Consider the following 20,082-nt stretch of genomic DNA (forward strand, 5'->3'; position numbering starts at 1 on the left):
AGACACACACACACACACACACACACACACACACACACACACACACACACACACACACACACACACACACACACACACACACGTACGTGTACACACTCTGCTGCTTTGACCGTAAGAAGGATCTCTCCAATAAAGACATTACACTCCAAATCTGCTTAAAGACCACTTGGTGGACAGTAATGGTTTCAAATTGAACTTGTTCCACAGGGACACTGTATGTGTGGCTACGTGTGTGTGTGTATAGATAAACCATGACATGTACGTGTATCCCTGTGTGTGAGAAAGATTGAGTGAGAGATTTGAAAGGAGGTTAAACACACTCTTACAATACATGCAAATTTGGACCAGATAAAGCCGGCTGTTCAGGAGCTGGTGTTTATCGAGCCATATTGTGTTTGTTTTGTTGCTTGTTGGATTTCTGTGCGTTTGTATACGTTTCATATTGTTTATTTGCATGGGTGCTCATGTATTATTTACCTTTCTTCTCACAAGCGTCACTTCGGTGCAGCACGACCACCTCATGAGGACGCCAAAGGTGAATACTTAGATGAGACCTTCATGATTTGCCTTGAATCCGTTGCTCCTGAAAGCTCTCCTTTTTAAAAAAAAAATTTTTTTTTTTAGTCTCTTTCATTCTCTCTGCACATCAAACGTGAAGGAGCTTCTCCGACGTCACCCCCTCGACCGGCTGACGACATCCACTCTGACCGATATCAGGTAAAGGTTACAATCTCAATCTGATATCAGACCGAGCAATACGGATTACATAATCTTTATAAAATAATAAACTCAACATTAGGCCGGCCAGTGAGGGCATAAGCATAAACATTCTTCTAAAAAAAACAGCCTCCATCCATTTTCTGTAGCACAGGTCCTCATTAAGGTTGCAAGTGTCCTCGAACCAATCCAAGCTGACTTTGGATGAAAGGCATGGTACATCGTGGACCGCTTACCAGCCAATCGCAGGGCATATAATGACAAACAACCCCTCTTTTACGCTCACATTCACGATTTAGAGTCTTCCAATTCCATCATTTTGGAATGTGGGAGCGAGAATACATCATTTAGGTTTTTGAATACTTACCGTAGTTTATACAATGAGAGGGACAAAATGATGGGTCGACACCACGACAAAATACAAAGCACAATAATACACATATTGTTGAACAGCTCTGTCATTGTAATTTATTGCTTTTTTTCTCCTCTCTCTTTTATAATAAAGTACTTAATTGGATCTCACTACATTCAGGGGTACGTAATGTTGGGGCCAGGGTGTAGGATCAAGAGGGTTCATTGATTTTGCAGGCGTTGCCTTCAAATGTTCTGTTCATTTATGCACTTAAAAAACTGCGGGTAGTTAGGGATATCATAAACATTGTTGCTGGTCTTGATGTGGTGCCAGTGACTGAGAAGTTTTATGAGCTCCGAGTTGATCACACGCTGCAGCCAACAATCACAAGCAATATGTTCACCAGTCGCTTAGCTCCTAATAGAGTAACTGTAAGGAAATGGAAGAAATCAACTGCAGATGTCACCATGAGCTCACATTTCCTCTGCGGTCCAAATTGCTGGTTTGTGACTGCGCATGTTTAATTTAGACCAAATTAAGAACAGGGCGATTTTACTTTTGATGCAAAAGTAAAAAAGGGACATGATATGCTCGAATATAAAATGTATATCATCATTTTAGTTGTAGCCCATATCAAATAATTGTTCTGTTCAGATTGGTGGACGTCAGGCGTGTCAAACGTTTCTGTTGTGGGCCATATTGAAAAGTTTCTCTCAGGTGATGCAATTTACTTTATGGGGAATGTGGGAGGACGCTGGAATAAAATAAACACAGGGAGAAGGTACAAACTCCACGCAAGAAGACCTGAACAGAGATTCAAACCCCAGACCTCAGAATTGTGTGGCGTCCACACTAACCACTACATTGGCCTTGCTGCCAAACACCTGCAACCTTTTAAACAAAATGGCATTTTACTTCAATTACCACTCATGTATTATGACATGTTGTTTTTCTTCAATACAGACTTTTCTGCGTGTGCGGGCTAACAGACACACAAGACTCAACGGTATGTAGAAGCATGCTCACGAAAGCAAATATTTTGTTTCATTGCTCCGAACTGGGTGTCTCAACAAAAAGGAAAAAAAAAAGTGCACTTAGATGGCTAATCTCAATATACAGTAGTCTTCCCTTTTTCCCTTTGGCATCAGCCTCCAGCCCCTTGCCCCCCCCCCCAACCCCCTGCTCCCACGCGCCACCCCTCCAACTGGCCTAGCGCCCACACGAGCAGAGGAGTTATTAACCTTTCAACTTTGACCTCTTGATATGTTAACAGTCGACGACCTCTGCTGGTGCAGGTGCTACGTCAAATCCGCCCCATTACGCCCCCACAGCGCAGGAGCCCACCTAGACTGCACGCAAGCCGGTAAGACACAACGCAAATTGGATGCACACAATTTTTATGAAAAAAAAAAAAAGTAGCATTTACTCTAAATAGACAAAAAATGGGTTATGAAAGAAAAACTATTTATTTATATTTTCATATATTTTTATTATCAAGTCAAGTACAACTTTTTAATTATATTATAATATACCTGTATATATAGATATAGATATATATTTATATATCTATATCTAAATATATATATGATTTTTTAAATATAATATAATATAATATAATAAAATTATAAGGTGCTGTATTTATTTATTTAGTTTTCTCCATCATGGAGATTGGACTAATTTCGTATTCATTCGGAAGCAACAGATTTCCACAACATGGTGGCAATCCACATGTTTAGACCTGCCTTAAAACCCAATGCATTTCCAAAATCGTAATTAAAAAATAAATTCACTGAATAGTTCCCGAAGAATTCCAGCGCGTTTTCAGCTTCTAGCTGACTTTTCAAACTGCCAATGCTGTCGAGGTCTGTTAGCCTTTATTGGGTTTTTAACAGGATGCCATAATGAGCTTCTAAATACACGTCAGAGGAAGAAGATTGTGTTGGAGTCAATGTGTGCGAGTGAGTCGAGTGTTGATTAATCAACCTCTCACTTTCCTTCTCTCTTCTTCTTTCCTATTTGATGAGCTCTTCCTCATCTTTGACCGCCTCTTTAACCCTCATTATATTTGCTGGCATGGTGGCGCTCTGGGTCACGGCCACCAGCCCTGTGTGTGTGTGTGTGTGTGTGTGTGTGTGTGTGTGTGTGTGTGTGTGTGTGTGTGTGTGTGTGTGTGTGTGTGCGCGCGGACCATACCACCACCGCAACCCTCCCTCACCCAACTCTCAGAGCCACTGTCATGCAGGAATTAAGGGGCCCTAAAACCTAATGTCCCTTGCTTGCAATCTGCACTCAGTGCGGTCCCAATGAGGAAGGAGGGGCTTCTGGTGTTTTGCCATGTTAACTTTTATATCACTGAGGAAAGTGGAGGCCTTTGCCATGCTCTTACTGTATGCGATATTTGTCTTCAGGAGCTGTGTGTTATGTAATCAAACCAACAGGTCAACACGATCGGGTTCACAAGGCAACGACGACAATATGCAAGAAGGCCATTCAAATACGTTGCTGTTCCGCGAAAATCACACAATTACAAACGTTTGCCCTTTGAATCGAAATCTATCAAATTATATAGATAGATAAAATCATTTTTGCCCATTCACTGTTTACATTTATTTCTGTGAGTCTATATTGCACATTCCTGTGAGTGGTATTTATTTATTTTTTTAGTCTTTTTTTTTCCACCCTGAACACAGGTAACAGTTTTATTTGTATCGAGTTCAAATTCAGTGTGTTCGTGACAGCACGTGGGATGTTTAGGTGCCCTTGAAATATCTATATCTTTAATATTGATAAAGACTTTTCTTTTCCTCGCTGATTCAATGTTCTTTCAAAAGACAATAAACATTTTATTGGAGTTAACATTCCTTTGTTGAACCGCAGGATAAATCGTGTATTTCATTTTAGATTCATACTGCATTATTGATATTTGTGAATATACTCGGGTTTTTTTTGGGGGGGGTTGTTTTTGTTTTTTAACCAAAATGCTTTGAGATCCACAGAGAATTCTCCTTTGTCCGAAGAATAATTCACATTAATAGTGTATGAAAAAAATTTAAAAACCCACACTATTTTCAATTGTGTTTGGAATAAATAGCTTTTTTCGTATTTGCATTTTGTTAACAAACACATCTTTTTCATGTAAAATGAAATAACGGAACCATTTAAAGGCGCACTTTCTAATGCGCAAACGAAGCCAAGTCCGATTAACAACAAAATAGTGCGAGTGAAATGAACCAAATGTGAATGTGAATCAGAATCAATAACAGCAGTCAACAGGGCTTCAACTTTGTCCCTGTCTTGTGTCCTCAGTCAGGATCAGCAAAATGAAGAGGAGGAAACCAGACGACGCTCAGGTATGGTTGAGTTGATACTTTTCTTCCCCCGTCTTGTAAAAGACAGATGAAACCATACATTGTGACATTTTTATTGTCATGGAGAGAGACAAATATCAGCTCGTCCAAATTGACACAGGACACTCTTGGCTGCCTTTGTCCATGCGGCATCAGGATCACTGTCATGTCAGCGTGTATTCATGTGAAAACACTTCACTTGTTATGAAAACGCTGCCAGAGGCTACTGGAAGCATAAAGACAATCGTCATAGTGTGTGTAAGTGTGCTCTTCTCTTTGTGTGTATTTGCTTAGGAGGTTTCTGCAGACACAACGCCATCGGAGGATGAGTGGAACGAAAGGCGGAAGATACAGATGATGTCGCTAGTTGGAGGGTTCAAAGGTAGGTGTGGGTGTGTATTTGCTAGTGTGTGTGTGTGTGTGTGTGTGTGTGTGTGTGTGTGTGTGTGTGTGTGTGTGTGTGTGTGTGTGTGTGTGTGTGCATGCGATGCTGTGCATTGGACGGTAATAACATGACAGAGTGGCAGTTGTTGAAAAAGCACTGAACTTTTCAATCCATATTACAGAGGACGGGCATGCCTTGAAGGTTAGCGTCCACGCAGTGAAGAGCTCTGACATGCAAAACTTGTCACAAGATAGATACAGTACACTGAACGCACCCTTGTTCAAATCACATGCTTTTCCCCCTGTAAAATTGGGACCAAAATTACATTGGAAAACCAATTCACAAATGTTGATAAATATATCCGAGGCACCGCAGATCTGTACTGTGCCTGATTCGGAAAACCTGTTATGGGAGCAAAGAATTGAGATTTTTTTTTTTTTTGTCTCTATGTGCCCTGAGATTGACTGGAAACCAGTTCAAGATGTACCCCGCTCTTGCCGAGTCAGCTGGGATAGTCTTCAGCTCACCCACGACAAGCGCCGCAAAAAAAAATAAAAATTGATAGATGGATAATCGATCATTTCACTTGAAAAAGAAACACAACTCGACTGCAATAAGATGGGATCTTAGTGCATATTTTGTTGAATAACTTTAGCTTGAATGACAGTGCTCAGTGTTTTTTTTTTGTTTTTTTTTTGTGGAAGATCAGAATGGGACAAAATTTTCCCTCTCTATTCATGTGAATATTTGTCGTCAGGTTCACTGTTGGTGAGCAGCACATCGAAAGAAGGTCGGGATAGCGACGCAGACCTCGACGTGGATGGAGACGACACCTTGGAGTACGGCCGGGCACAGTATCCTTCTTCAAATTGTTTGGAAATGGAGGGAAAAGTGTTTTTAATTGTATACTAATACCTGAAACTTCCCAAAGACATATTTTCAAATTTACATTTTCTCCAAAGTGAGTCACATCATTCTTAACTTTGCCTTTTAAACCCTTATAGGACAATATTATAATAAATAAATATCATAATTACAATAGAAAAATAATAATAAAGATTCCTGGTCCAAAAAAGGACATGGAAAAATAGGCGATCAATAGAGCACAGACCTCCCCCAAATGCCAAACGATTCTACTGTCAGCACCCTGTTGTACACCGTCATGGATGCAAACGTCGGAATTTAAGCGGCATGCATTATGGATTGAGAAATTCATTGTTCCTCTGACTTGTGCGGACGAAATGGTTTTCCACAAAATTTGTGCGTAAATTGTCTGACTCATTTTTGGATAATCCTATCAAAGTAGAAATCTAAATATATTCCTGTCAGATTTATAAACTTGCATTCATCCGATGTTTTTGAGATTTTTTTTCCCCACCCTTAGCTTTCATTTTAGATACACAGAGACAGATGTGATCATGTGCTCTGGAGAAAACAGCAAGGAGCTAACAACAAAGTATGTTTCTTTCGAAGCATAGTTGACTCTGAGCATTACGTGAATTTCATGTTTCATTGTTGTTGTGTAGCAGTGTCGGAACATTGCCTGACTCTGGAGTCCACCAGGAAATTTCCAAATGGTCAAATGATGGTATGGTGACCCAAAAGGAATTAGAATTACAAGTCATTGATTGCTTCTTATGTTGTACTTTTATGTTGATTCAAGTCCATGCAGAGAGTCCGTCCACCAGCAGTGGAGATAAAGTGGATGGAAGCATACCTGTCCTCCCAAAAACCTGCAAAAACGATGACATGGACATGTAAGCGCAGAATTCTTTAGATTTCAAGGCGTCATCATGTCAAATGTATGCTCTGACAATGATTTAGTTGGAAATACTACAAAAAAACGTAAGCATCATACTCATGATGGATTGAAACGGAACTATGTGCACTGGACCCCCATTACACTCATGGTTCAGTACCTGTATGATTTGCATATACACACTTTTTTTTGGTCAATATATTTTAAAATATCTTATTTTTTTGGAGGGTTCCCCATGACCTCTACCCCATTTTTTTGTGAAAAATTCTTGGAGGTCTCGATTCGTAGGATTCTACTGTACCTCAAACCGTTACACCAAAGTGCTCAAGTTTGCAACTTTTTCCACCACAACAAGCAGATTTGCCAATATGCTAAAATGTTATCTTACCGTATTTCCCGCACTACAAGGCGCTTCGGAGTATAAGGCGCACCTTCAATAAATGGCCTATTTTAAAACTGTTTTCATATTTAGGGTGTACCGCATTATAAGGCGGATAGAATAGAAGCTCCAATAGTGGCTGCGGTTGCATTATGTATCCACTAGATGGAGCTACATTAAAGGGAATACAATACAATACAGCTTTATTTATATAAGTACGCTCACAACCCCTGCAGCTGTAACAAAACGCTTTTCGGAACATTTATAATACTACATCCAAGAAATCAGAATATGAATCCATATATAAGGCGCATCGGATTATGTCAGCTTTTGAGAAAATTAGAACGCTTTTAGGTGTGCCTTATAGTGCAGAAAATACGGTCGTCATCTTTTGTTATAATGTCAAAGACGTGATACAAAAGCTTTTCTTTTTGTATAAAATCCCACACATCTGGTTGACATTGACGCATACATGATGGAACCCCACTGAAAGACCAGCAAAAATAAGATGGCAACCACCAAGCACATAAAACTTTATTTCAACTCATAACAACATATGCGACAACTCTTTTTTTTTTTTTAATTAAAACAAAAATAGACAGCAAATGCATGTCCGTTTGTTCAGTATTAATGCCAAGTCCCAAATCCCCGCCACCGCCAAACACCGCATCGCCATACAGCACCCCCACCATCCCTCAGCCGATGATAAATGACAGTGCACGCAGCCAATGTGATTGCTGCTAAATTTCATGCTCACCATCCTTGTTGGCCAGGAAATAATTTAATATGTCTTCCATTTATAAATGACTATACAGTGTCGAACTCACGGTCTCTCGCGTGTGTGTGTGCGTGTGTGCGTGCGTGCGTGAAGGCTCTCAGAAGACTCTGCGCTGACATCCCTGGATGCTCTTAAAGCTCGGATACGGGATTTGGAGAAACAGTTGTGTAAAGGGGACAGATTTAAATGCCTCATCTGCATGGTGAGTGTATGTCTTCATTTTGGCGCACTTGTTGAGAGGGAAGCGTCTATCGTATGCTGTGAATTGCAAAGACGTTTTCTTTAGATTTTGTAGAATATCTTTTGTCGCTGCCCAATGAAATGTGTCAGATTTCTTTGATGTCATTTATAGCCCAAACAGTAAAACATAAAGACAATTTTGGAAATGTACGTGGTTGCATTGGGACAGCAATATTTTCATATTTTTGAAATAATCATCAAAGTATGTAGATTGACGAGTACAAATAATAATTTTTTTTTTTTTTTCGTAGATTGACGAGTACAAATAATAAAAAATTTTTTTTTCTGACTGGGCTCGGTACTGTTAGCAATTAGAAAAATCGAAAACATGTTTTTATTTGTTTTGTTTATTTATATTTTACTTTCATTGTTACTGACCCCTCCACGCACACACTGTTGGCCCAAAGTTGTTTTAATTGTTTTGAATGGGGCCTAAATTAAATAAAAATGTGATGTGAATTGAAATGAGAAAACGTGTGTGGCTTTTAACTAACATGTTCATTATATGTATAGAAAATACAGATAGTATATTTTCATTATTTTATTACTATGTGCCCTGTGTACTGTTTAATATTCTAATGAAATATATATTTTTAAATGTATTGATTTAATTTGTTCTATTCCCTTTAATACTTATTTTGCCGGGGAATTTCCCAGTTATGGGACAAATGACGGAGTGGTTCAATCTGTTTCGGTGGGCCCTCCATTTAAATCTCTGAAATGAAATTAGCCAATCTGTAGTTGGAAAATTACACTTGAATCCTCTATGAACAAGCACGTGACTGGAACAACAATCAAGTTGAATTGCAGTAGAAAGGTTACTTACGGACATCTAGTGGCGAGATTCGTCATTGCAAATGCCAAGTTTTGACCTGTGTTTTATCCTCAAGGATACTTATTCAACCCCGCTCACATCCATCCAATGCTGGCATGTTCACTGTGAAGAGTGTTGGCTCCGAACATTGGTATGTATCTTCCCTAAAAAAAAAAAAATTTAAAAATCACAAACATGAAACTTTTTTCATGGATTGATTATAGTGTGATTTTCTTCATTAGGGAGCAAAGAAGCTGTGCCCTCAGTGCAACACCATCACCTCACCCGGCGACCTGCGGAGGGTCTACCTGTGACGCCAGGCCCATCACAAGGGGTGGATTTGTGAGCAGCTGGCCTGACGCCCACCCTCTTCCCAATCTCCTCATCTCGGACCTACTTTTTAGTCATTGCATCCATTCAAAAAAAAAAAAAAGAAAAAGAAAAATTCCAGGGACAATAGCTCCAAAGTGACATTTAACATGAACTATTAAAAATTCCTGCAACTTGTTTGGTGGAAACACCCGAATAACACTCTTTGGGATGATATTTATCAATTTTATAACCTGTTTTTTTTCTGTTTTCTTGCAAAGCACATGTAAATATTTTTTCGTGTTTGGATTGGTGTTTGTACATGATGTTTATGAGAACAACCTGACTGTATTTACTATACAGCATTTGTCTTAATGTTTGGCTCCATCTCTTCTTCTCATACCTCCTCACTTTTTGTCTTTATCGTTACTATAATAATAAAAGTTGTGGCCAAAAGGGGCATCGGAGTTCATTATGAAAGATTCAAGCTGTGTTGAGTCAATGTGTCGACCTTAAGAAGTGGGTCGCTGCGGGATTAGCCTGGTCAAGCCCAGGCGTGTCTCAATTGTAGCCTATGTAATTCTGTGCTTTTTACTCGGAAAGATTACAAAGGTGACAACACATCAAGGACACTTTACACTTCGACAAATATCTGTTCGTGATACAGTATGAGATTAGTTTAATTATCACTTTATTTCTTCACATCAGCCTAACGGAGACAATAGAGCCACTTCCGGGTATATAAACATATGTCAACCGTCCAAAAAATCAGACTACCTGTGGACCCTTACAGGTGTGGATGGGCTGGATATAAACAAACCGGGCCAGCATGCAGACGTGTGATTGGTCCGTGGATGTTGCCTTGGGGAGGCGGCAGTAATTGAGGTTGACAGTGAGCTGATCAGCGAATCCCTCGTTGAGCATCACGCCCGACTGAGCGGTCCAATCCACATCTCTTCGAGGGTGCAGAAAGGTAAGCAAAAGCCTTCAAATGAATTTATTTGGAGAAAATATCACCCCCGAAAAATCAATGAGAAATTGGAATATGTATTTGTACCATTTTTTTTGAATTTGAACACCTATCTTTAAAATACATCTATTTATAATTTATATCATAGTTGCTTCCAGTTGCTGTTTGGATGACCAGTTGAGTGTGAATAAAAAAAAAAAAAAAAGGAATCAAGTGAGACGTGAACAAATAGAATTGTATTAGTCCAGCAAAACACTGCACACCTGTTTTATGTAACTTCATAGTTGACATTTATTTGTTAAAATATGTATGCATAATATAACGTGACAATAAAACCAGCTGAACATGGGCAGAAAATGGCTTCATACATTAAAAAAACCTTTGTATTCCTTGTTTCATGAGTAAAATGCAGTACAATACAAAAAAATAGGTAATAGTAAATATGGAAAGGTTTGACACCCATCATTGAGAAATTGTAATTGGATTTATCTGTCTTGTATAGACAAATACGCAGCAAGATGAATGTGCATCAATAAAACCTGAGACACTCATCATTGTAATACAGCACTACCAAAAATGTAATTGCCTAAAAAGTGAAACATGGAACAAGAAAATCAGCTTTTCACAAAGGTAGCCTCAGAAAAAATAGTCGGATGCTGAATAAAACAGATCAACATTAAAAGAGCTGTCCAAATGAAAATGCCCCGCATCATGATATCCTTGTGTAATTGAACATTGTAACTCAACTCTCTTTGCACCACAGCGATAAACAGATCACCTGTCCTTGCACCTTTGCCCAGACCCAATTAATCCTGTTGACTCACTCGCCATGACTTCATTAATGAGCGCTCTTAACGTTAACCCGCAGGCCTCGGCCTGTTGCACTACTCGCCAATTAGCTGCATGTTTTCTTATTTGAATTAAACCAAGAGCCGGAACAGTTCATTACAAAGATTAATTAAAACTGAGATGATGAAAAAAGAAGAGATCGACTTTTCAACCTGTGTATGCGTGCGTGTGTGTGTGTGTGTGTGTGTGTGTGTGTGTGTGTGTGTGTGTGTGTGTGTCTGTCTGTCTGTCTGTCTGTGTGCGTGCATGTAAGGTATGTGAGTGGAGGTGAGATGGATAAGAGGAGCAGCAGGGATCAAGAGATTAGCACAGATGACAACAAGACTTCCGGTTGAGTAACATTTCTGTGGCAACTGGAGGACAATGAAGCCCCGCCCATTCGCTATTCATTAATTAACTTTGACTCCCATTTCAGTCAAATGGTCAAAAAAATTACGCTACTATTGATATGTACGTAACGTGTCTTTCGTCATCTATGAATGACCAATGACAGAATGCTTTTCCACAAACATTTTCTTTTTGTAATTTATGGGCCTCATGCTATGTACCATTTATTACACATTTATCAAGGGTGCTGTGGTATGATAAGTTTGGAATCACATTAATATTAAATAATATTATTATTGTTAAAGTGATATAAATGCATGTTTGTTATATCTGTATGTATGTACAGTATGTACATTATACTGTATAGTGTGTGCGTGTGTGCGTGTGCGTGTGCGCGTGTGTGTGTGTGTGTGTGTGTGTGTGTGTGTGTGTGTGTGTGTGTGTGTGTGCGTGTGTGTGTATTTAATGTATTATCTATAATCATAATTTGTGGTATATTTCAAGTTTAAATTCTTAATATAGACAATTATAAACAATAATAAAGCCAATTACAAAAAAAGGTTAGTTTCTGGAAGTTCAATAGGTTGTTGTATATATTAATAATAACAATAATAATAATTGTCTGATATCAGGACCATCTACAGGTTGATCACTCATGATGTCCTTGTGTGTCAGACAATGTCAGGACCGAGACCTGTGGTGCTAAGTGGACCATCTGGAGCGGGCAAGAGCACACTGATGAAGAGGCTCATGAAGGACCATGAAGGAGTGTTTGGATTTAGCGTGTCACGTAAGTGGAACAAATGCTTCCTGTCTGTTACGGACCAAGAAAAAAAATGCATATATGATGGGCTTTTTAAGTCCAGATTCCAATTCAAAAAGCATTTGTGAGTTACTCTAACATTTGATAGGCAGCACAGTGTCCTTGAGGTAAGCAAGTCTGCCTCACAGTCTTGAGATTTTGGTTCAAATCACAGCTGTTTTCCTGTATGGTTTCTGCAAGTTCTCCCTGTGCTTGGATGCAACTTTTCACAACTCTCATACTTCATCCATCCATTTTCCGATCCGCTTTATCCTCAAGGGTCGCGGAGGACACCCTGAACCGGTTGCCAGCCAATCACAGGGCACACAGAGACGAACAACCATCCGCGCTCACTCTCACAACTAGGGACAATTTAGAGTGTTCAATCAGCCTGCCATACATGTTTTTGGAATGTGGGAGGAAACCGGAGTACCCGGAGAAAACCCACACAGGGTCGTGGAAAACATGCAAACTCCACACAGGGAGGCCGGAGCTGGAATTGTACCCAGTACCTCTGCACTGTGAGGTCGACACGCTAACCACTTGTCCACCGGGCCACCAACTCTAATATTGTTTGTTTGAAATATTTAGACACAGCAATGTAGTTTTTTCAGAGTTCTTCAAATGGTTTTTCACAGTTACATCATGTTGGCGTGGCTAGCCGCTTTTGGGCTAAATGCATTCACACAAACATTAAGCAGGTAAAAATTTCATGCTGCTTGCATGATAGTCAACAGAATGTAGGTGTTTTTGTTGTTGTTCTTTTTTTTTTGTAATCATAACTGTCCCGTAGACCTATGAGAAAATTGGCATATACCAGCCATGCCTGTGCAGGCTGCTTAAATGACAAAGTTGGGACTGACAGAGCCGTGCCCATGGAAAGGAATGGGAAAACAAAACAATGTAACTCCAAGTGTACCCTTTATTTTTTTGGAGCAGCATATATACATAAAATTAACACTATACTGTTCTCGGCACAGACACAACGAGGAACCCTCGCCCCGGAGAGGAAAACGGCAAAGGTACTGCCAAGCTGGGGTTCAAACCTGTGGCGGTGTGAATGTTTTAGCGCGGGTGCTGTAGCAACCCTGGACAGATAGATTTGCACCTGATTCTGAAATATTTTAATAAATTATTGCACCCCCTCATATGACATTTCCCAGCCTGCCCTGGGGCTCCTGCATTACTTCTTACTCCCAAGTGAACTGCAAAATTAGTTATGTCCATTATGTACCGTCTCCATTCCAATAGGCCGGGATGAAGCTGCGTATGTGTGTGCTTGTTGTGCTTTTTCCGTAGGCCTCAACACGCTCCCCATGCTTCTGGGGGCTACTTTACTGCCCGTAGCAGACGTCTTTTCCTCAGAAGACTTAGACACGTCATTTTCGTGCCCAAATGAATCAGAAAGCCCACATGAAGGTGATCGCCGGTGTGGTTCCACATGCGTACATCTTAAGGCAGGGGGACGGGGGTTACTTTCATCACCCTGGAATGCTCTCTTTGAATATATTTAGGAAGTGCTGTTTGGATCTGAAAAAAAGAGAATAATATTTGAGGAATCACATTACGACATAAGTCCACTTTGGAGTAAAAAGCTTTTGAAAATAGCCCCCCGTGATGCCTCCGTAGCGAGTCCAGTTGTCCTTTCCCGTTTCGTGGGGGATTGTCCACAAAAAAAAAACGCAGCCCTCAGTAGAGTGTAAACAACCCCCAACCAATCATTAGCATCATATTATGCAATGTTAACCTAGGTAATTATTACATGCAATTCAAGAATTTTGTTTTTACTTTTTTGGGGAAAGGTTTAATCATTAATTCTGGGTGTCCCAAAAATTCACATAAATACAGCCAATTTTAAAGGTGGCACTTTGTGCCCCCCCCCCCCCTCATCGAACACTCACACAACCACACCCACACACACACACACACACACACACACACACACACACACACACACACACACAATTTAAAACAGCTTCAAGGTCTGCGACAGGCTTTTGTCAAAATACCTCAGCAGTCAACATTTTATCCATCCTGTTTCCTTTCTTGCTTATGTCGATATCCATTTGAACATGTTGTTGGAATTTAGATCAATACATTCAACATGAAGCATGTTGTAATTTTGCTTCCATCAAACATGTCATTACGTAGATCATATTTTTTGAAATGATGTCAACATTTTTGGTACACCCTGAATTTATAATGGTTTATTCTTTCATTGTTTGATAAATCTCATGATTTAGCCTCCTCATAATAAATTTAATATATATATTTTTTAATTGCACAATAAAATTCTGTTAGTACATCTCTTATTTTCCTCTAATGCTAATGATTGAGTATTTCATGTTAGGTTGCAGTACGTGTTTCTTTCGGACAAAAAGAAACACATGTGGTGTCCAAGTGACCTTATAGAATCCAATAAGTCCTGCTCGGCTGGCCTATTGTATGGAACGGGTTCCACGTGTTGTCATTGCGCCAGTCACACAATGTGATCCTTTCACACAGATTACCACTTCACCAGCCGAGAGGCCATGCAGGAGGGCATCCAACGCGGTGACTTTATTGAGAACGCCGAGTTCTCTGGCAACCTGTATGGAACAAGGTAAACATCCGGAAAAAAGCGACAGACTTGCTATAGTCCGTGTCAATGAATTATAAGATCACGGAATGTCCGATTATTTCAGTCGTTCAGTTCAAAATGTGAAACTCACTTGGATTGAATCATTTATTTGATTACGTTAAAAATTTTTAGAATACAGTACATTATATCATACTGTTATCAATCATATCAATATCATACTATATAAATAATACAAAGTATTAAACAAATGGGAAAATACTTTTCAGAAGATCAATTCCTACCAAATGTACATTTTAAATTGAAATATGTTTTCCATGATAATTTATTCCGACACACCTGTACAGATGATCAAAATGATCGTATTCTCACAAAATGATAATTGACATTGATTTGTTCAAGATGGGAAGAAAGAAAATTCCCAAAATGGAGTAACAGAAACTGAAAATTTTAAGTGACATTCTGTCATAAAGGTCTGAAAATAAATGAATTGTGATGAACTGGAAAAAAAAAAAACACTTTGGTAGCAAGTGACAATAGCCGTACTATGAAGCAATCGGACAATGGCGTCTGTTTTACTCCTTTGAATGGGTGAATCTATTCTTTCTTCTCTTGAGACAGTTTCCATCTTTCAGAATAAGTATTACAATAGCCCACAAAGCAAAACAACAGATATAATTTTAAAATGTATCAATGACACATTTACATCTCAATCTTTTTGGAGTGAGCCTTGAAAAATATAAGGCATAATGTAGAGACCGAGCAACAAACTAACTTAATACTTGCCGGACAAAATCTTCTTGAGATTCATTAAAATTGAGTGTGACTTGCTGGTGTTTTGAATGAATGGTTCTGTCGTAGTAGAAAACTATGCAAAGTACTGCAGTGAAATGAAGAAACCTGTTCTATGATTACACTATAGTTTCTTCGAATTTTAGTACAGTGCAAAGGTTACATAAGGACTGGCACGGACATTGTTCCCTCAGAAAAATAATAATAATAGTAGCTAATGATACCAATTGAAGGAATAAAACCCAAAAATATCAAACTTGAGAATTTTTAAATGCCACATTTTTTTTTTTTTTAGCCTGGCACAAGATGACAGCTTCAAACAAATTGATATGGTAGCCGACAACATCAAACAAATCTCTGAAATAAGGCCGCGGGTGAGGACTATCTTCATTCTTTTTCTTACGTACTTGTATAAGAGCTAAAGATATCAATCAATATGATCTCATCCGCATCATCACCTTTACCTCTATTTGCAACAACCCTGCTTTGACAAAGTAAAGAGTAGAAAGTCCAGATGTCTGTTTTCAAATGTATGGAACACAAGTAAAAAGTGACCAGAAAAATAAATACACAATTCAAGTACAATTAACCTGACAAAATCTTCTTACATGCTGTGACCAAATCTTTGTGACTTTGTTACTTCCAACCACTGGCACAGTGTGTTCTCTCTTGTCAGACATCCTATGAATAGGTAACCCATTTCAACACTTTACCTCACCAGACAAGGGGTTAGTTGCCTTGTATAAGAGCGCACTCTAAAACTGGCCCGCTGGGTTCAAGAGGATCAAGAGGATATTCACCGTCTTGGGACAGATGGAGTTTTAACCCCTGATACTACAACATAAGCGTGTGTGTGTGTGAGTCACATTCAATCTCACCTTCTTATAGTGAGGTGGGCGTAAAAAGTGTGAGCGGCTCAGCTGTGCGCAGCGATCCTCTTGAAGCTTGTTTGCTTCATGTGGGAAGTCAACAGCCGTGTGTGTGTGTGTGTGTGTGTGTGTGTGTGTGTGATGTGTTTCATAGCAAAGCTGCCATTGAAGACGTGCAGGCCAAGAACCTGATCTGCATCCTGGATGTGGACATTCAAGGTGTGAGGAGGATCAAAGAGACGAACCTGAACCCCATCTACATCTCCATCCAGCCTCCATCGATGGAGATTCTGGTAAAGGACCATTTCATATACAGTGCTGATCGAAGGCCACAGCATTAGGGACACCCACATATTCAAATCCAGTCACTTTTTCGACAACAGTAGCACCTATAGAAAAAGTACATCCTTTATGACTGACTTTTAAATGCAATGTAGTAGGCCTACATCTTACCAAAATGTGACAGAGGTTTTTTTTTCCTAAAATGTGTTTTTCTAAGTCCCTGCAACATGTTGCAATTCGAACATTAGCACGCAATATAACAAATAGTTCAACTGAAGTAATTACTCAATTAAAATATATTACACATAAAAGTAAAAAAGAACAAAAAAAAACCCTAAATAAAAGCTTAAAAAGAACCCGTTCCTCAAGATCGAAGGCAAATGTGTTGAGCTTAAGTTAAATATAACTGAATTGCTTTTTCCATCAGTGCGAATGAGGACCCACATGCTCGTACTCATCAGATGCGTGACAAAATGCTCTTTTAAGTATGGAAAAAATACATGTCAGCCCATGAAGAGTGAAAATACCCCAACAATTGACACCCAGTGGAATGCATTGGGAAAATTGGGGGAGTATCATAATAAACAAACAAAACATTTTCTTCATGCCCAAAAATTCTCCCTGCCCAAAACAGCATCCCTGCGCCATAGAGGGAGCTTACACATCAGAGAATTCTCATGAAAGAACTCTATTATTAACTGAAATACTTACTGCAGTGCAAATCAACCATTCTTAATTATTTTTTAAATAATGTCTAATAACTGTACAGTATATAGTTTTGGAATGAGGGAGGAAGCCAGAGTACTCATAGCAAAGCCACCAAAGCAGGAAAAAAATGTAAGCGACAATCATAAATATTGTTGAATCCATACTGTACTTGTTTGACAGTGTCCAAAAAACTCCAACATTATTGTATTTGTTGTATCGGATGTCGTTAGATTGTGCAGGTGTAGATGCAGTACCTTTTCTCTCTGCGAAACACTTGGTGGATGGCAATCCGATGTCATGATGAGGAGGGAAATAAATAACAAAAACATTTTCTTAAGGAAAAACGTCTCAGGGACCGACAAACTGAGTCCGAAGAAAGTTTACAGAAACGTCTGGAGGCAGCTCGCATCGACATGGAGCTCAGTAAGTTTCGACAGATTTAAAAACATACAGGTACCGGTATTCCTTTGAAATTCAAAAAATATCAACCCATCAACTAAATTCTCTCTCTGCAGGTAAGGAGCCAGGAGTGTTTGATGTTGTCATCATCAACGACGACTTAGAACGAGCTTATGAGGAGCTGAAGGAGATCCTTAATGATGTGAGCCAAGGCCCATTCCATTCGGAAATTAAGACAAAAGTTTCCCCTTTGTTTCTAAATCTCTCTCGCTCTCTCTGCACAGGAAATCCAAAAGGTTCAGGAGAGCAAATCCTAAAAGGGGCAAACTCACCAGCATCTCGGAGTGTGAAAAGGTGGTCCTTTATCGGCGATGTCTGTGAACACAGCAAATAAAAAAGCTTGTGCTGGAGAAATGTTGTCTTTTACCCTCTGTGATTCATTGCAAAAAATTTAGTTGAGCACCAGTCAGACCCAGAACAAAAAGATTAAGAGATGGAAATTGATGTTAGACTTAATTACTCTTTCAGGGACAGCGATTACTTCAGTGGACTGCTTACCATGTTGTCGGGTTACAGGCTGCATGAAAGGGTAAATATTCAAACATTAGGTGGTGCTCATTTCACTTCAGGGTTGTTTTTTTTGGTTGGACGATAATTAAATCGAAGCAAAACGTTTCATGGCTCTGGGGCTCTGAGCTGTAGAAAATATTCTGCTTCATGCCAAAAGGGTGTTTTTAAATTAAGCAGCTTTCAGTATGATTAAATGGTGTCCTACCCGTTTACAACAAGAAAGCTACTGTTCAATTCAAAATGTTATTTTCTACTGGATGCAATTCGATTGTACCGGTCAACCTAACAAAGTGTACCGTCACTGCAACACTCCAAATAGCCGCATGTATATTTGTGATTGTTTACAAGTAAAGTTGAATAAATAAGATGATGGCAGTTACTGTACTGGTCATTTCAATGCCATTTATTTCACCTGTCATCCGGCAACTCATCCAAGCAGATGGTTGACACAAATTGTATTACTGAGGCATCCAACCGACAAAAAAAAAAAAAAAAAAAAAACAAAAATCAAATTTACACATGAAAACAGAAAAAGGCTGAATAATGTCATATTTGAATTCAAATGTGACATGCAAAGAGAAACATTATCAAGTCCGAACTCACTCACTGAACATTATCTCTCAGATGCTTGCATTTAAACCATTTTAAACAACCTTTATCATGATGCTCTATAGTATAAGTTGAGACACAGCTTTTTAAGACGCATCGCAGTTCCCTTAGGGGCCAGCTGTTTGACACACAACTTTGTTAATGCTTGTACTGTACCCTTCCATTGTTTTTTTTTCTCTGGTGACTCGCTACTGGAAGAAGGGACCCTGAAGCTTGGTGCGCACTTGATCTCGCTTCTCCTCCTTCTGCGTGAGGTACGCTTTGAGTTTATCGGTGGAGAAACACACCTTGGAGTGGTGTGATCGGTGGGGGGCGCGATGAGCACGCAGCCAAGGATTCTGGAGACACTCTGCCGCAGTGGGTCTCCCCCTTAAAAAGCATTTCATGCAAAATTTAACTGTGTTGACACTATTATATCTTTTTAACATTATTTTCCTCATTCATCATCCGACTTATTCTATGTTTAAGGGTTTGTGTCTGTCACATTGGTGGCAAAAGGCTCAATATTGGACTTGTGTAACAGGTTTACAGGTTTGGGGACACAAATACCCACATCACAAGTCCAAATCAGTGTGAGACGCTCACCAGGATTTGTTATTCAGGCTGCTCTTCATCAAGTTCAAGGCTCCTTCGGACAAACCAGGGTAACAGCGTCCAAACTGGATCTTCCCTTTCTTGATGTTTCTGTCTTGTTCCCAGCTCTGTTCTGCATGAAACGGGCTGTCGGCACTCAACCTGGAAGACAGCAATTACAACCATTAGGGAGGAAGAAGAAAATATTCATGACAGTCACCAGAGTGTTGATTTGCGTGCTTACATAATAAACAAGAGAACTCCGATTGCCCAAACATCGGTCTCAGGTCCAACACCCTGGCCCTCCAGGATTTCCGGAGCTTTAGGAAGGACAATATAATCTAACAAGACAGAAAGAAACATGATATTGTTCATAAAATATTGTGCACTTATTGGCATCGGCAAGTTGACTCGCTTGATTCGTTGTAAGTTATTGAAACTGTATTAATATCAGTAAGAAATAGTGAAAAACATGATGGACAATTGTTTGTTGCGCTTATGGATGTTAGGATCATCTGAAGTTATTCCCACTCATCCTTCCATCCATCCTCCAGTAAAGAAAGTGTACCTTTGCTGCAGCGCTCTGTTGAAGGCCATGAAGGGTCAAAGTTTTAGTGTATTAGAGATTTACAACAACAACAACACTACCAAGTCCAACCAGCGTTTCATAGTCA

The 20,082-nt window shown here is 39.5% G+C and overlaps 3 protein-coding genes and 1 long non-coding RNA gene across 7 annotated transcripts in view; 3 read left to right on the forward strand and 1 right to left on the reverse strand.

Moving 5' to 3' along the window:
• Positions 1-9,528, forward strand: part of rnf220b (ring finger protein 220b) — a 32,034-nt gene extending 22,506 nt beyond the window's left edge. The window contains exons 4-16 of one of the 2 annotated variants that reach the window (XM_019880189.1): positions 493-535; positions 625-717; positions 2,033-2,075; positions 2,343-2,432; positions 4,376-4,419; positions 4,711-4,798; positions 5,559-5,655; positions 6,198-6,257; positions 6,328-6,389; positions 6,474-6,558; positions 7,811-7,919; positions 8,848-8,922; positions 9,014-9,528. In XM_019880189.1, the coding sequence (XP_019735748.1) occupies positions 493-535; positions 625-717; positions 2,033-2,075; positions 2,343-2,432; positions 4,376-4,419; positions 4,711-4,798; positions 5,559-5,655; positions 6,198-6,257; positions 6,328-6,389; positions 6,474-6,558; positions 7,811-7,919; positions 8,848-8,922; positions 9,014-9,085 (961 nt within the window). In that variant the 3' untranslated portion in view covers positions 9,086-9,528. The remainder of the gene's footprint in view (positions 1-492; positions 536-624; positions 718-2,032; positions 2,076-2,342; positions 2,433-4,375; positions 4,420-4,710; positions 4,799-5,558; positions 5,656-6,197; positions 6,258-6,327; positions 6,390-6,473; positions 6,559-7,810; positions 7,920-8,847; positions 8,923-9,013) is intronic. The other variant, XM_019880190.1, reaches the window with a different exon arrangement.
• A 452-nt stretch (positions 9,529-9,980) lies between these two features.
• guk1b (guanylate kinase 1b) lies at positions 9,981-18,070 on the forward strand. 2 transcript variants are annotated; one of them, XM_019880195.1, is made up of 9 exons: positions 9,981-10,053; positions 11,902-12,016; positions 13,009-13,050; positions 13,328-13,447; positions 14,534-14,630; positions 16,422-16,560; positions 17,596-17,680; positions 17,773-17,858; positions 17,941-18,070. In XM_019880195.1, the coding sequence occupies exons 2-9, from the start codon at positions 11,905-11,907 to the stop codon at positions 17,971-17,973; spliced, it is 714 nt and encodes a 237-aa protein (XP_019735754.1). In that variant the 5' UTR covers positions 9,981-10,053; positions 11,902-11,904; the 3' UTR covers positions 17,974-18,070. The 2 variants fall into 2 exon arrangements, with proteins under 2 accessions (XP_019735754.1, XP_019735755.1); XM_019880196.1 differs by lacking the exon at positions 13,328-13,447.
• A 544-nt stretch (positions 18,071-18,614) lies between these two features.
• The window catches only part of obscna (obscurin, cytoskeletal calmodulin and titin-interacting RhoGEF a), a 34,212-nt gene continuing 32,744 nt past the window's right edge, over positions 18,615-20,082 (reverse strand). Inside the window, exons 65-68 of one of the 2 annotated variants that reach the window (XM_019880157.1) lie at positions 19,977-19,991; positions 19,653-19,749; positions 19,421-19,570; positions 18,615-19,204 (exon numbers count right to left, since the gene is read on the reverse strand). In XM_019880157.1, coding sequence (XP_019735716.1) covers positions 19,024-19,204; positions 19,421-19,570; positions 19,653-19,749; positions 19,977-19,991 — 443 coding nt within the window. In that variant the 3' untranslated portion in view covers positions 18,615-19,023. The remainder of the gene's footprint in view (positions 19,205-19,420; positions 19,571-19,652; positions 19,750-19,976; positions 19,992-20,082) is intronic. The other variant, XM_019880156.1, reaches the window with a different exon arrangement.
• LOC109522030 (uncharacterized) lies at positions 19,003-20,074 on the forward strand. The gene is made up of 3 exons (XR_002169487.1): positions 19,003-19,089; positions 19,359-19,479; positions 19,918-20,074. It is a non-coding gene; the product is annotated as an uncharacterized LOC109522030 (long non-coding RNA).

This window comes from Hippocampus comes, unplaced genomic scaffold, assembly GCF_001891065.2.
Source record: "Hippocampus comes isolate QL1 unplaced genomic scaffold, H_comes_QL1_v1.1 scaffold151, whole genome shotgun sequence".
Lineage (NCBI taxonomy): Eukaryota > Metazoa > Chordata > Actinopteri > Syngnathiformes > Syngnathidae > Hippocampus > Hippocampus comes.

Excerpts from the sequence above, each read along its gene's own strand:
- guk1b (XM_019880195.1), top strand. The coding sequence starts at position 11,905 with ATGTCAGGACCGAGACCTGTGGTGCTAAGTGGACCATCTGGAGCGGGC. Across the intron at positions 12,017-13,008 it reads GTTTGGATTTAGCGTGTCAC|ACACAACGAGGAACCCTCGC; the intron begins GTAAGTGGAACA and ends TTCTCGGCACAG. Across the intron at positions 13,448-14,533 it reads ATCAGAAAGCCCACATGAAG|ATTACCACTTCACCAGCCGA; the intron begins GTGATCGCCGGT and ends CCTTTCACACAG.